General features: G+C 54.4%; 2 protein-coding genes and 1 long non-coding RNA gene across 6 annotated transcripts; 1 reads left to right on the forward strand and 2 right to left on the reverse strand.

Annotated features, from left to right (window-relative positions):
* Window positions 1-150: 150 nt before the first annotated feature.
* Window positions 151-6,228, reverse strand: LOC136018807 (uncharacterized). Its single transcript, XR_010614583.1, has 3 exons — window positions 6,181-6,228; window positions 509-751; window positions 151-236 (listed from the first exon to the last, which is right to left on the reverse strand). It is a non-coding gene; the product is annotated as an uncharacterized LOC136018807 (long non-coding RNA).
* On the forward strand, window positions 426-6,905 carry SLC51B (SLC51 subunit beta). The gene is made up of 5 exons (XM_065688407.1): window positions 426-697; window positions 4,124-4,223; window positions 4,458-4,598; window positions 5,415-5,505; window positions 6,242-6,905. The coding sequence occupies exons 2-5, from the start codon at window positions 4,157-4,159 to the stop codon at window positions 6,459-6,461; spliced, it is 519 nt and encodes a 172-aa protein (XP_065544479.1). The 5' UTR covers window positions 426-697; window positions 4,124-4,156; the 3' UTR covers window positions 6,462-6,905.
* On the reverse strand, window positions 6,848-12,770 carry RASL12 (RAS like family 12). Of its 4 annotated transcripts, none has more exons than XM_065688406.1 (6): window positions 11,842-12,770; window positions 10,972-11,088; window positions 10,775-10,831; window positions 9,689-9,762; window positions 9,403-9,593; window positions 6,848-8,241 (listed from the first exon to the last, which is right to left on the reverse strand). In XM_065688406.1, exons 2-6 carry the CDS (start codon window positions 11,078-11,080, stop codon window positions 7,881-7,883), a joined length of 792 nt encoding a protein of 263 aa, XP_065544478.1. In that variant the 5' UTR covers window positions 11,081-11,088; window positions 11,842-12,770; the 3' UTR covers window positions 6,848-7,880. The 4 variants fall into 4 exon arrangements, with proteins under 4 accessions (XP_065544478.1, XP_065544474.1, XP_065544477.1 ...); XM_065688402.1 differs by having other exon boundaries at window positions 6,848-8,245; window positions 11,842-12,768; XM_065688405.1 differs by lacking the exon at window positions 11,842-12,770 and adding an exon at window positions 11,696-11,709 and having other exon boundaries at window positions 6,848-8,245.
* Window positions 12,771-12,774: the final 4 nt, after the last annotated feature.

Raw genomic sequence — 12,774 nt, forward strand, 5'->3', positions numbered from 1 at the left:
CTGCAGTATGCAGCTCCAGCCATGGATCAAATAGTTCAGGGAGGAGGAATCCTCCTTCCCCAATGTGGCTGGCTCAAAAAGCCTTGTGATACTGTAAAGCCTTTTAGCAGGCTGTTGACTTAGCCAGCTGTTTCCAGTACCTGCAAAACAGGGATGGCAGAATCTCCAGTGGGTGCTTTGCCTGCAAAGTCAGTCACTCTTGTGAGATGCTCTGAGAGCCTGAGAATGACCATTCACTAAAAGACAAAAAAGGGCTTTATCAGGACATGCTTCCTTTACGCAACGAGGACAGAGCCAGGCAGAGTGAACATTATCATTTATTTTAACCACAGGGTAACTTATTACTGTCATTCTACTCGGCATGCTCTCTTAATACTGATTAGGCCAATAGCTTGAGCAAATAAGCTGGAAGTTCCTATGGTTCATTCTTTGGGAAGAGGTCATTCACCTCATGTAAATGGACCCACTAAAGAGGTGTGTTTTTTCCAGGGGCTGGAGTGAACCTCACCTGTTGAACTGGCCTTCAGACATGACTCAGGAGCAGAATGAATCACAGCTCGTAGCATACCAAGTGTAGGAGGAAAGGCAACCTTGTCACCGTGGTGAGGCACTGAAGGCTGCTTGGAGGAGACATCTTCAGACAGCAGGGCTTAAAGAAGAAATGTAGCTTCCTCTCTGCTGGAACAGCGTGTTTCTGGTGAGTTAGCGGAGATGAACGAACATTCCTGCTGCTGGGTTAATTCATAGCTATCTGTAAAGAAAGGCTTCTTTATTTATTTCAGTTAGAAATCTGTGCACATTTTAAGCCAAGGCTGCATGACTTGTTTAAGGAGAGACTGAATGGCAAGTGAGAAGCAGGCTGGGATAACTCCTGCATATAAGCAGCCTGGAAAGCAGTCAGATGAAAATATATCCTATAGCTCAGGTTTGCTCTTTAACTTTCGACTTTACAAAGGTTAAAAGTTAGTACAGATTGCCTTCTTCCTCTGGTATTTTAAATATTAAACATTTCTCTTGTGTTCTTTAACTAAACTCAGTTCTTAATATGCCTTTATAAACCAACCCATCCATTTGTATCTGCATGGTGTGCCATTGTATATCCTTTATGAATCCCAAAAGCAGGGCATCCCACTTTTATAATGACTTTGGAATAACTGATGCATTTTAACACAGTCAGTAAGATAAGATAACTTCCAGAAAAAGAGTCTGGGTGACAAGAGGAGACTTTTTTACAAGGACTGGGGTGTTATAAGTGCATTGTCCCTTATCGTGTAGTGAGTATTGAGTAGGGAGTCCAGAGGCACATTATCATCTTAACAGAAGACTTTTTTCCCCCATCTTTACTCATATCAATATAATAAGTATCCCAAGACTTCTCATTTGTAGAGTGAGGGCAACATCTGGCTTGGTAAGAACCATGAATATTAGACCTGATAAAAACCAATGTACAATGCACATAGTAATTTCACAGCACCACATACTGTGCTCTGGCTGGAAGGAGTCCATGTGCAACTGGGGACATGCGTGTTATGCCAGCCTTTAGAGCACGATTTAAGTGCTGGGATCAATCTGTAGAGCAGAAAGCAGCCACTTGCTATTTTAATGTATTTTCTTGAGATTCTGTTGGATGCCACCGAAGTCCACAGATCCTGGTTTTGAACAGCTGGCATTTGCGAGTGACTCTTTGTTCCTGAAGTACACACAGCACACAAATTTTGCAGCTTTTGATGTGAAAATCCCATGTGCAAAAAGAAAAAAAATACAAAATTGTTCAGGTGTAAGTATAAACTCAAAATAACACAGGAAAAGTGTTTCTTTGAGAGGTGCTGGGTCTTAGTTCTACCTGCTTCCTTCCATAAAAGCATAAAATGCATGAGTTTTCTCTCATTTGAGCTTCCCATGCTGTACCCAAGCTGGGAAGCAACCTCAGAAGGGTCTTAGGTGTCTTCAGAAGTCTAGAAGACCAAAGTCTGAAGCCTAGAGTTGTCAAAGACCTGGATCTAGGGGCTCATCCTCATCCAGCAGCAGCCAGAGTGACTGCTGAGATGTGCAGGCAGAGAAGCAATGGAGAAGACATCACCCAGTTTCCCAGCTTGTTTGGTGGAGCAGTGGTCTCCCACACCAGAATGTGGGCAGTGGGGCAGAGCCACTATGTGGTGGAAGCTGGAGGAGCTGGCCTTAAAAATCTCTGTTTCGGGCTGAAAGATCTAAAATCTGTTGGGACTTGCTTTTTCCTTACTGGGGAAACTGGAGGTGCAGGCAGCATTCTGGATCCTGCTCAGGCTCTCCACTGGGGTAGATACATTGGCCTAAGAACACTTTGCTTTGTAGCTTTGATGAATGAAACTTCCAAACTAGTTTGGTCGTTTCTATGCAGATGTTTAAGATCTTTAAAATAACAGGGGGGTCTCTTAAAGTCTTTTACCTAAATTTCCTGTTAGTGCACAACAAATATCCGTTCTGCTACCGTGTTGTACTTGAGAAGCTCCAGTCTGTGGAGATCTTGTGGTCACTACTTTATGAAGTAGAGAAGTACCTCTAGCAGCTGTGTATGCTGGCTTTAGTGTGGACACCAGGAGGTGGCCCACAAGTTATGAAACACCTTAGGAGAAAATCAGCAACATGCATGTCAAATATTCCTGTTGGAGCAAATTATTAGACAGGAGCTTTGCACAGCAGGATTTAGCACATTCAAGTGGCACCTTCTTATTGGGTTGTAGTAGACTTGTAACTTGATTTCATTGGCACCATAACTTTATTTCCTCCTTTCTGAGGGCTGAAAGGAGTGAATAAGCTAATGTTTACTTGGACAGCAAGGTAATTAGCACAGCTAACCTGCAGGGAGCACCTTTACCCATGTTTTTTGAAATACCAAGTGGACCATGTATTTGAGAATCCTCAAAGAACTGCTCACAGGTGGTTTTCTGGCAGCAGGGAGCAAGCCCGCATGCCTGTTTGGCTATAAAATGTGAACTTTGAATTGTGAAGACACTGAGAAGGTGGGGGGGGAAATAGTAGCAATCATTAGGTCTATAACCGACAGGACAAACACCTCCCTGAGGAGTCAGCAGCAGTGTTATTGACATGCCTGGCACAGTGGAACATGGTCAGGAGTCATTTGCAAGGAAGAGTTTCAGACAGTGCCACACTACGAAGGCAGGTAAAAGTTGAGAGTATCAGTTGTAAAAGTCTTAGTCTTCATATAGTAATTAATGGTCTGTGAGGCCAGCATGTCTTAGAGACATGTGTGTTGTGGTGTCATTCACCTGTGAGTGGGTGATGGTTCAGATGAGGCCAGTGAGTGGTGGTGGAGCACTGGGGAGAGTCAGCCAGCAATCTCAGACTAACAGTGCACAGAGGGGAACCCTCTGCTCAGGTCAGGTCCCTCCAAAGGAAGCTGAAGTTGGACAAGCTGCCATAAAAGCTAGATTGATGCCACTGACAGATGAGGGACTAAAGGTCAAGGAGGAGCTTTCTGCTTCTCTGAGGGATGCGAGATACCTTTGCCTCAATGGCATGCTGGCTTTTCCTCCTCTTGGAGCTGAGCCCACCAATTCCTCATCTCCACACCCTTATTCTGCCATCCCTGTATTGGCAGCAGGTAGTCACTGTCCCTGAAGCGTATTCTCTAAGGACTGTGGCAGGGAAGCAAAGAGAGAAAAGGGAGGTTAGTTGGGGAGGGGCTGGCTTACAGCAGCTGAGCTCACATCTGCACGGTGTCAGCTAGGCAAGGGGCCCAACCCCAGGCAGCAGACCTGCTCTGCTGTCACCTCGGTGGCTCCCAGGATGTCTGCACCCTGTCCTGGCAGCTCGGACTCACCATTCACAGGAGAAAACAGATGCCACAGCTGCAGGGGTACATCAGGTCTGAATACAGAGCTGGAGCAAAGAGGGGGATCAGCATGAGCACAGAGTCATTTGAAAGATCATCTCTACTTGTGGTTTAATCTCCCTTCATCTGCTGTAGACATTAGGGGAGAAACATGCTGGCCTGCTGTCTCCAGTACCTCTGAGTAATAACCTGTGTAACTTTCAGGGCTCCCACTAATAAAACCAGTGGCACTGTATGGTGGGAGCTAGCAGAGGTTACCTTACTCCTCACCTCTCATCCCTTTTCCTTCAGAGATCTGCTCACTGAAGAAACGCTGGTGAAGGCATGATCCACCCTAGCACGCATACAAATATGAAGCTTTTCTGGATAATCCCATTTTTCCTGCTGCAAGGTAGAGTCTTATCTTGGTGGATAATGGTGTGGGTGAAGCAGGGCGCACGTGCTGAACTGTAATGCAGAACCTTCTCCACCTCTCAGTGCATGAGATAAGGCTGTGCCCTCCTGGCTGTGTTCTGCCTGCTTGGAGAGACGTACTGGGCAACCCTGCGAGTCAAGGGAAGGCCATTTCTAGCCTGAAGTATTGCAGTGTACAACCATTGCATCTTCCTGCTCTTTTCCTCCACAGCCAACGCAGAGCAGGACATGGATGTCCCCACGGCCCTTGCCAGCACAGACATGTATGACCGCACAGCAGATGTGACCCTTGCGCTGGGTATAGGTCAAGAGGAGCTGGAGGAGCTGCTCTGGTTCTTCCGCACAGAAGACCGTAAGTCCCATTGACATTGCTGAGTTGAGAGTTGAAATAGAGGTAGACAGTTCTTGGCTGTTAACCCTCCTCCTGATGAAGATGCCAAAGGGAATTACCTGAGGATATGGTTTACCCCAGATATACAAACCCTCAGTCTCACCTCCAGAAGAAGCATGGGTAAAGACAGGCATGAGGCTTTGTTGAGATAGTGTCTCCTCCCAGAGTGAGGTTCAGCCTCATTCCAGGCACAGCTTGCCAAGAGGGCAAAGGTCTGGGATGACCAGTGATTTTGGCAGGGTAGAGGGAGCAGGTTGATACAAGCAGGTTAGTGCCATGGGGATCAACTTCAAAGCCACAAAAATCAAGGACAGGGCATCTGCTGCCATCAGGGCTGAACGGCCCAGCCTATGTTCAAAGGCAAAATCTATCCACCCAGGTGTGTAGTGATGAGAAAACCTGCAAAGCAGAGGGGCCCTTCTAGCAGTGCTCTTGGTGGGACACTGCAGCTTCCAGCCTTGCTCCCAGCCTGGAATATGGCTGAAGCCATGTGTGGCAGATGTGGCCAGTATGAGAGCTACAGAGCTGGAGGTGGGGGCTGTGAGTGGCACAAAGCAGTTGTGTAAGCCCATGGAGGGAGAGTTGCCTGAGGTTATCCCCAAAAGCGTGACCTGGGTGCTCTGTTCTGGGTGCTGAGTTTGACACGGGCTTCTCTGCCCTCATCCTGCAGCCAAGCCATGGCCCTCTGAGCTTGGCTGTCCTTGGAAAAGGCCTGGCTGGGCTCTGCAGGTCACACTGCTCTATGCATGCTAACCCTGCCTCTCTGCTTTTCCCCAGCATCAACATGGAATTACTCTGTCCTTGCGCTTTCGTTTGTGGCCATGATTTTGGGTCTTGTCCTTCTGGCCCTTAATGTTACACGGAACAGGTGAGACAGGAAAATTTGGGTGTCTTTTGGTGTGTGGTGGAGTGCTGACCCCCCCCCCCCCAGCAGACAGGGTTTGGCAGAGCAGGGCAGGACAAGCCCTGAGTGATGGGGAGAAGAGCAAAGACAAACTCCCTTTCAACTGAGCTTCGTTGTAAAAACTTGCCTGACTCCCTGTTCTTGTGTGTTGCTTGGGATGAGCCCCTTCTCCAGGCCATGGATCCTCAGCAGTAAAGTGCCTGTGACAGCTCTGCCCAGCCCAGCCAGGCTGCTGGGAGGGAAGGAACATTAAATGCATGGTGTGAAGTGCTCCCCATTTGAGGGGCTCTGGAGCAGGACTCCCCAGCCTTGCCATCTGCATGCACAACAATCCCGCAGCTGAGGAGCAACTCCCTGTTCTCTGCAGCAAGAGAACTTACCTCTGAGTCAGCTTCCATTTCCAATGAGAGACAAAGAACTGATGTCCCAAGTCTGCCACGCTTGTTTAATGATGGTTTACTGGCTGTTGCTGCCTCACCGTGGTGAGCTGTGTGTTCTCCAAGTGTAAACCCACAACTCAAACACCACAGACCTCTTAACACAACACAGTGCAGCTGGTTTTCCCACAAGCAGCTGCTGTGTTCCCAAAGCCAAGGTGTGAAGAGCTGGATGGAACCATCTCTGCAGGTAGATACTTACCCCAGATGTCTGCTGGGCTTGCTGCTTCACTCCCTGTTTCCTTTCTATCCCTTCCCTGCAGGAAAAGGAAGAGCCACATGTGCAGCACAGCAGGGCAGACAGCTCAGCAGGCGGAGCTGGAAGCCAAGCAAGCCCTGGTCCCTGTGGATGAATGCAGCCCGAATGAGCTGCGGAAGGAGGATCCGGTGCCCCAGGATCAGAAATCAGGAGAAGTCGTGGTGCAGTGGAAGGATGGGACCGTCACATCTCTGTACACAGAGAAGTCTGAGGACGCCCTGTAACAGCAGCTTAAGTCCAACCATTCAGGCCCTAAGGAATGTATCAGAATGTCTTGATTCATAGTGATGGAAGTTTAAAAACACAGTTTAGCCTGCGGAAACAAAAGAGAATAAAAAGCAGCAGCAGAGCTGCACCAGCACAAGTGGCTCTGGACTTGCAAACCTGGGCCTCCCCGCTTCAGCTCCTGGCTGGCTGGTCTTTACCTGCTGCTCTCAGTGCCACCAGCCTTCCCTGCTGCGCTGCCTTCATCCCCTGTTGCACCCAGGCTGGAGCTGAGCCGGGACAAAGGGCAGGAGGTGTGGGAACACACCGTCAGCCAGGGAACACACTGTCCTGTCCTGTCCTGTCCTGTCCCGTCAGGAAAACAGCCACACGGACGCAGAGGCACTTTTGTTCTTTTCAGAAATAATCTTTATTAAAATACTTTCCAAAGTGGTTGATTGAAATCCCATGTTGAATCTCTGTCAATAAGCTCAGGTATATATATATATATATATATATATGCTATATGTACAAATATACATGTGATGTGTTACTCTGCAGAGTAACTGCAGCTCCAGGGAGAAGCAGAACGTTTAACCTGACACAACAAATGAAGCTGAGCGCACAGCCCTTGGTCCTGGCTCGGGCACAGGCGGAGCCTGGTCTGGTTTGGGATTCACTTTGTGCCCTTCGCTGGGCACATGGAGAAGCCATGAAATAATTTAAGACATATTTTAAACACATCAGTCTTTTAAACAAAGGCTTTTTGGAGCGCGTCCTCGTCAGGGAAGCATCAATCCTTGCAAGGCCTTTGAAAAGGAACACTATGGTGTAACGAGTGGATTAAAACCCAGCTATTTTGGTATGACTTATTTGATGCATGGGAATTGGTTTTGGGACACCTGAGGCCTTTAGTTGGCTTAAACAGTATTTGCACCTTGGATTAAAAATACCCCGAAATTCCTCTTACTTATTGCTCGGTGAGGGCACCCGTGAGAGGAGCAAGGCGGGTGCCCCTGTGCTTCATTAATGATTGATTCCCCCTTCCTGGGCTCCCATCGCTGTGCTCTGAGCTGGCTGGGGGTCCCTGGGGACAGCCCTCACCATCCCAGTGGTGCCCATAGCTCTGGCTGCTCCGGGAACTGCCTGGATCCACGCGGAAAGCCAGGCTGGTGCCTGGTGCAGTCGGCAGGACAGGATGCACACACTGCGGCAGTGCCCAGCCAGAGGGGTCAGGAGCAAGGCAGGGTGATGCCCCGACTGATTTCAGGCTCTCAGCACCCCGTCTGCTCACCAGATCACCACCACAGGCTCTGCCCTGCCCACCAGCAGCCCGTCAGTCCATCATGGATAGTCTTGGTCCATCCAGAGCCAGGGGAACAGAGTCTCTCCCCATCCCCTCTGCAGCAGGGATGCTGCCTAAAATATCTTGAACCCCTTCAGCAGGGTGAGGGTGGGAGCCTTCCTCTTGCTCTGCGCCCGCGACGACTTGACAGTGACCAGCTTGGCCTGCGCCACCGAGGGGATCTCCTTGTAGTTGACGGTGGAGAGGGTATTGAAGGTGCAGCTGGCCAGGCCGTGCCGGGTGGGCAGCGCCACCGGCGTGGCCACGGGCAGGCACGGCCGCTCCTCGGTGATGAAGAGCGGCCGCTCGGGCAGGTTCCAGTGCGCCCGGCGCCGCACCTCGCGCACGGCCTCGTGGAACACGCGCTGCACCCCCGCGAAGTCCTGGCACGCCGACACCTCGTAGTGCAGGCACCCGAACCGGCGCGCCAGGGACAGCCCTTCGGCTGCGGGCACCTGCCTGGTGAGAGCGAGGGCATGGCTGCAGCATCCCGAGGGGATGCACCCAGCCGAAAGGGGAGCGAGGGATGCAGGCGGGGAGCAATGGACCCTGCCTCCTGGTGAGCACCGGGCTCAGCTCCTGGGACAAGTAGGGAGCATGGGACTGGAGCACCTCCCGTATGAAGACAGGCTGAGGAAGCTGGGGCTGTTCAGCCTGGAGAAGAGAAGGCTGCGTGGGGACCTCAGAGCAGCCTTCCAGTACCTGAAGGGGGCCTATAGGGATGCTGGGGAGGGACTCTTCGTCAGGGACTGCAGTGACAGGACAAGGGGTAACGGGTTCAAACTTAAATGGGAAGTTTAGATTGGATCTAAGGAGGAAATTCTTTCCTGTTAGGGTGGTGAGGCACTGGAATGGGTTGCCCAGGGAGGTTGTGAGTGCTCCATCCCTGGCGGTGTTCAAGGCCAGGTTGGACGAAGCCTTGTGTGGGATGGTTTAGTGTGAGGTGTCCCTGCCTATGGCAGGGGGGTTGGAACTGGATGATCTTGAGGTCCTTTCCAACCCTGACTATTCTATGATTCTATGATTCTATGATTGGTTTGCCTGTCCCGAAGGTCCCTGGGGAATCATGCAACCTCCCACGCCAGGGATGCGCGCCACGGCTGCGATGGCACTGGGAGGCAGGGAGGAAACAGCCTGTGCTGTGGGGACAGGGAAGCCTCCATGCTGGGAGCACAGGGTGGGTCAGCAGCGTGCGTGACTCAGGGATCCATGGGACCAACATCCAACGCAGCCCCAGAGCAGCACAAAAGGCCAGAAAACCAGGCTGGGGACGTGCAGTGCTGGCAGCGGGAAGGGGGAGGAAGGGCTCCAGGGAAAGGGCACATCCAGAGGGGAGCGAGGAGCTGGAGCAGGCTCAAGCGCTGCCTGGGGACAGTGACTGTGCCCGACCACGGAGCCAAAAACCATCCCACTGAAAATACCAGCAGGCTCAAGATAAATACATCATCCCCCGGGCAGGAACCTCGGAGATGTGGGAGGACGGGCACGTACCAATGGGGGTGGAAATACCCACAATAGAAATCAGGTTTGGATATTGCATCCCAGCTGGAGAGATGGGAAGCGAATCTGTGAGCTCTTCCCACCGGGAAAAGCCAGCCTTGCCCCATGCCCAGTACCTGTACTCCTCCATGTCCAGCTTGTTGCCCAGCAGGAGCACAGGACGGCGGCTCTGGCAGCCCTTCGCATGCAGGGCCAGGACCTCCAGGTAGCGCTGGCAGCCCTCGAAGCTCTTCCTGTCGTCGATGCTGTACACCACGAGGAAGGCGCTGGCCCAGCACAGGTAGCGCTCGCAATTCCCGGGGCCATCCTGAGAGGAACCAGAGGAGCGGCTGAGCCATGGTCCAGCCGCATCCAGCCGGGCCACAGCAGGCATCTGGCACCAGCACTGCCCCGGTGTCTCACCTCATCAGCCGTGTCCATCACCTTCAGCACCACAGGCTGCTGGTCCACCAGCTCCTCCGAGGTGTAGGTGTCCTCTGCAAGGAGAAGGGTGGTTGTGAGGATGGGCTGGGGTAGCCGGTCTGCTCCAAAGCCAAGCAAAGCCCTGGATGCTTGGGACACCAGGGAAAAATCTCAGCATCTGACGCCTCCCACCTTGCTCCTTCCTAAGACAACATTACTTTGGGGGACTGGTGGTGATGCTGCTGGGAAGCCTGGCTAGGAACAGTTATTTCTCCCTGTATGCTGCAAGTGTGGGCTCCCATGGGATAAGGAGGGAGGGAAGGAGCCCGGCGCAGCCGTCACCGCACCCAGAGCTCAGCCCTTATCTAAATGCCACGACATGGCGAGATAAAGCGAGTCTGGGGCTTGACACTGGGGCTGATTCCCAATAAATCAGGCAGAAGCAGCACCCCTTTCCTTCGGAAGGAGGGCAGGCAGAGCCGCTGAGCCATTCCCCTGGGAGAAAGATGCCTTCTCCCAGCTGGTCCTAACGGATGCGCTTCGCAAAGGTTTTGACGTGGGAAGATGGAACCACATTCCTAAAACAGATCCGAGGAGGAAAGGATTTGTCCTTTCCTGAGAGTCACTGAGTTATGAGGAGCTGGAGTCCGTTCCTGGACGAGCTCCATATCTCCCTAATGTCCCCGATCAATCATTCCTGGTTCTTCCCCACGCTCTGGAGTCCGGCCTAGGAAAATAGGGATTAATTACTCAAAGGAGTGGAAAATAAAGCCCAGAACTGCTCATTGCAGAGCGCAGCCCCTGGGGCCACCCGCTCTGCAGCCCCCTTGTCCCAGCCCTTCCCTGCCTGGCACCCCAGGAGCGAGCAGGAGGCTCCCCAGGGACCCCTGATAACTCAGCTGCCGGTCTTTGGGGTGACGGGGCACGTTTGTACAGGCGGGTTTGGGTCACATCCAGCCCTTCTGTTGTTTTCCATGTAACTTTGCTGCTTTTTTTTTCCTCCTTCAATGCCACATTCGTAGGGAACGGGAAGGATGCTCCATGGGAGCTCCTGGAGGGGCAACACCCGCGGAGGGAGCATCTTACCCAGGTTCGGATCGTATTCACTTATGAACCTCTTGGTTAGGAACTTCACGGTCAGAGCTGCAGGAGGTGAAAGAGGCGGGTGAGGCTGGTGCCACACACACACACACACACACACACACAAACCCCCCCATGGCCCCGGCACCCCAGCACCACCCTGACGCCCGCCCATCCCCGTGGCATCGGGGCGCCCGCCTCACCTGACTTGCCCGCCCCGCGGCACCCCAGGATGGCCACGTTGCACTCGCCGAGGGGGCTCTGGGGCGGCCGCTCGCCGCCGGCTCGGGGTTTGCCGAACACCGAGGACATCCTCAGCCCTATGGGAGAGACGGGGATGGGGGGACGGACACGGCCGGACGTGGGGCACCCGCTGCCATCCCCGATGGGGACCTCCCCGTGGGGTGCCCCAGCCTGGGGGGACCGGAGGGGGGGATCCCCTCTCCTGCAGCGGCCGGAGCAGCATCGCAGCTCCCCCCTGCCCTCTGCCCGCCCTTCGCAGCCCAGCGAGAGAAGGGACCCGCGGGCTCCCACCTCAAAGCCCTGCTCCGGGGGAGCCGCGGGGCGCTCGGGGCGGGGGGGCCCTGGGGAGCAGCGGCCCCCGTGCGCCCGGAGCGGATGAATGAGGCGGGAGGAGGCGAGCGCGGCTGCCGGCGCTCGGGCTGCAGCCGAGCTCCTTGTAAGGAAAGCTCCGCGCCGGCGCCCCCGGCCGCGCTGCTGCCCGGTACCCGCGGACGGGCCCCCGGGCTCCCGGCGCTCCGGGTGCGGACCCCGCTCCCGGGACGGGCCAGGGCCCGCCTCGCCGCCCGCACGGCCCAGCCACCCCCCCGTGCCGCTCCGCTCCAGCGCGTCCCAGCCCCTTCCGTGCCCGCAGCGAGCCGGGGCCCGCTGCCACCGCGCCGCCTGAGCCCGCTGCGCTCACGACACCTCCGGCCGGCAGAGCGGTGCTGCCCGTGCGCCCACCCTGCCCGCCGCATGCACGGCTCCGCTGGCTGCACCTCCTGCTGCTGGCGGGGGGGGGGGGGGGGGGGAGAAGAACCCCGAGGGGAAAAGGGGACACGGGGAGCACTCACCGCTGCCCGCACCGAGCCATCAGCCAGCGCCCAGCGGGCTCCGAGCCCGAGTAGGTGGCGGAGGCTGAAGTCAGCGTTGTCATGGTGATCACAGCCATTTGGGATGGGACTCAGCAGCCGGGATGCGGGATACGGCCCCCGCGCCGGCCCCAAGGGGGGCTGTATCCAGGGCCGGGGGGTGAAGGCAGCTCCGTGGCCATGCGGGGCTCTTGCTCCGTTGGGATTATTGCCCGTTAATGCAGGCAGGATATTTTTAAACCCTCCCAAAATAGTCCGGGAGTGTGGAGGTCCCTGCAAGGCCCGGGATGAGGACCACGGGGGTCATTCCCCTGGGGGAAGCAGAGCCCCTCTGAGGAGCCCTAAACCCCCTTTGGACAGGTCAAGGATGCTTAAAGGCAAGTGGAGCTCAATGTGGTACTTTCAGCTGGGTACCAGTGAGTGATGGTAACACAAGCGCAAAGCTCTCACCTTCTCCCCTAAACGGAGGTATTTGGGGAACCTGCTGAAGCCAGACCCTGGGCAATGGCTTTGATACCACAAAGTGCTCCAGGAGCTCCCGGCTGCTGGAATGTGGGGCTGAGCAGGGAGGAAAGAATGAACCTTCAGCAGGGCTGAAAGGATGCATCAGAACTAAGCACTGGCCACAGGTGGTGATGGGGGACTTGGGGAGCAGCCCCCCGGGGGGGCCCTGCTGCTGGCCCTCCTCAGCATCCCGTGGCAGGGGTGAAGCGGGGTTTCCAGGAAGGGAAAGCTGTGAATAGCACCCGAATGAGTGAGGAGCCACAAATAACACTTCCATTCACTGACAAGGGCTGTGTGAGTCGCAGGGGGTGTCTCTGCCTGCAGCCTGACTGGGTTTGGTGAGGAGGAGCTGCTGCGCTTCATTCGCCTCACCGTAAGGTCATAGAATCATGGAATGGTTTGGGTTGGAAG

Source organism: Lathamus discolor, chromosome 8, assembly GCF_037157495.1.
Source record: "Lathamus discolor isolate bLatDis1 chromosome 8, bLatDis1.hap1, whole genome shotgun sequence".
Lineage (NCBI taxonomy): Eukaryota > Metazoa > Chordata > Aves > Psittaciformes > Psittacidae > Lathamus > Lathamus discolor.

Coding starts and splice junctions, on each gene's coding strand:
- SLC51B (XM_065688407.1), top strand. CDS start 4,157: ATGATCCACCCTAGCACGCATACAAATATGAAGCTTTTCTGGATAATC. Junction 4,224..4,457: donor CCCATTTTTCCTGCTGCAAG/GTAGAGTCTTAT, acceptor TTTCCTCCACAG/CCAACGCAGAGCAGGACATG. Junction 4,599..5,414: donor GTTCTTCCGCACAGAAGACC/GTAAGTCCCATT, acceptor GCTTTTCCCCAG/CATCAACATGGAATTACTCT.
- RASL12 (XM_065688402.1), bottom strand. CDS start 11,080: ATGTCCTCGGTGTTCGGCAAACCCCGAGCCGGCGGCGAGCGGCCGCCC. Junction 10,832..10,971: donor CCGCGGGGCGGGCAAGTCAG/GTGAGGCGGGCG, acceptor CACCTCCTGCAG/CTCTGACCGTGAAGTTCCTA. Junction 9,594..9,688: donor TGATGGACACGGCTGATGAG/GTGAGACACCGG, acceptor GGTTCCTCTCAG/GATGGCCCCGGGAATTGCGA.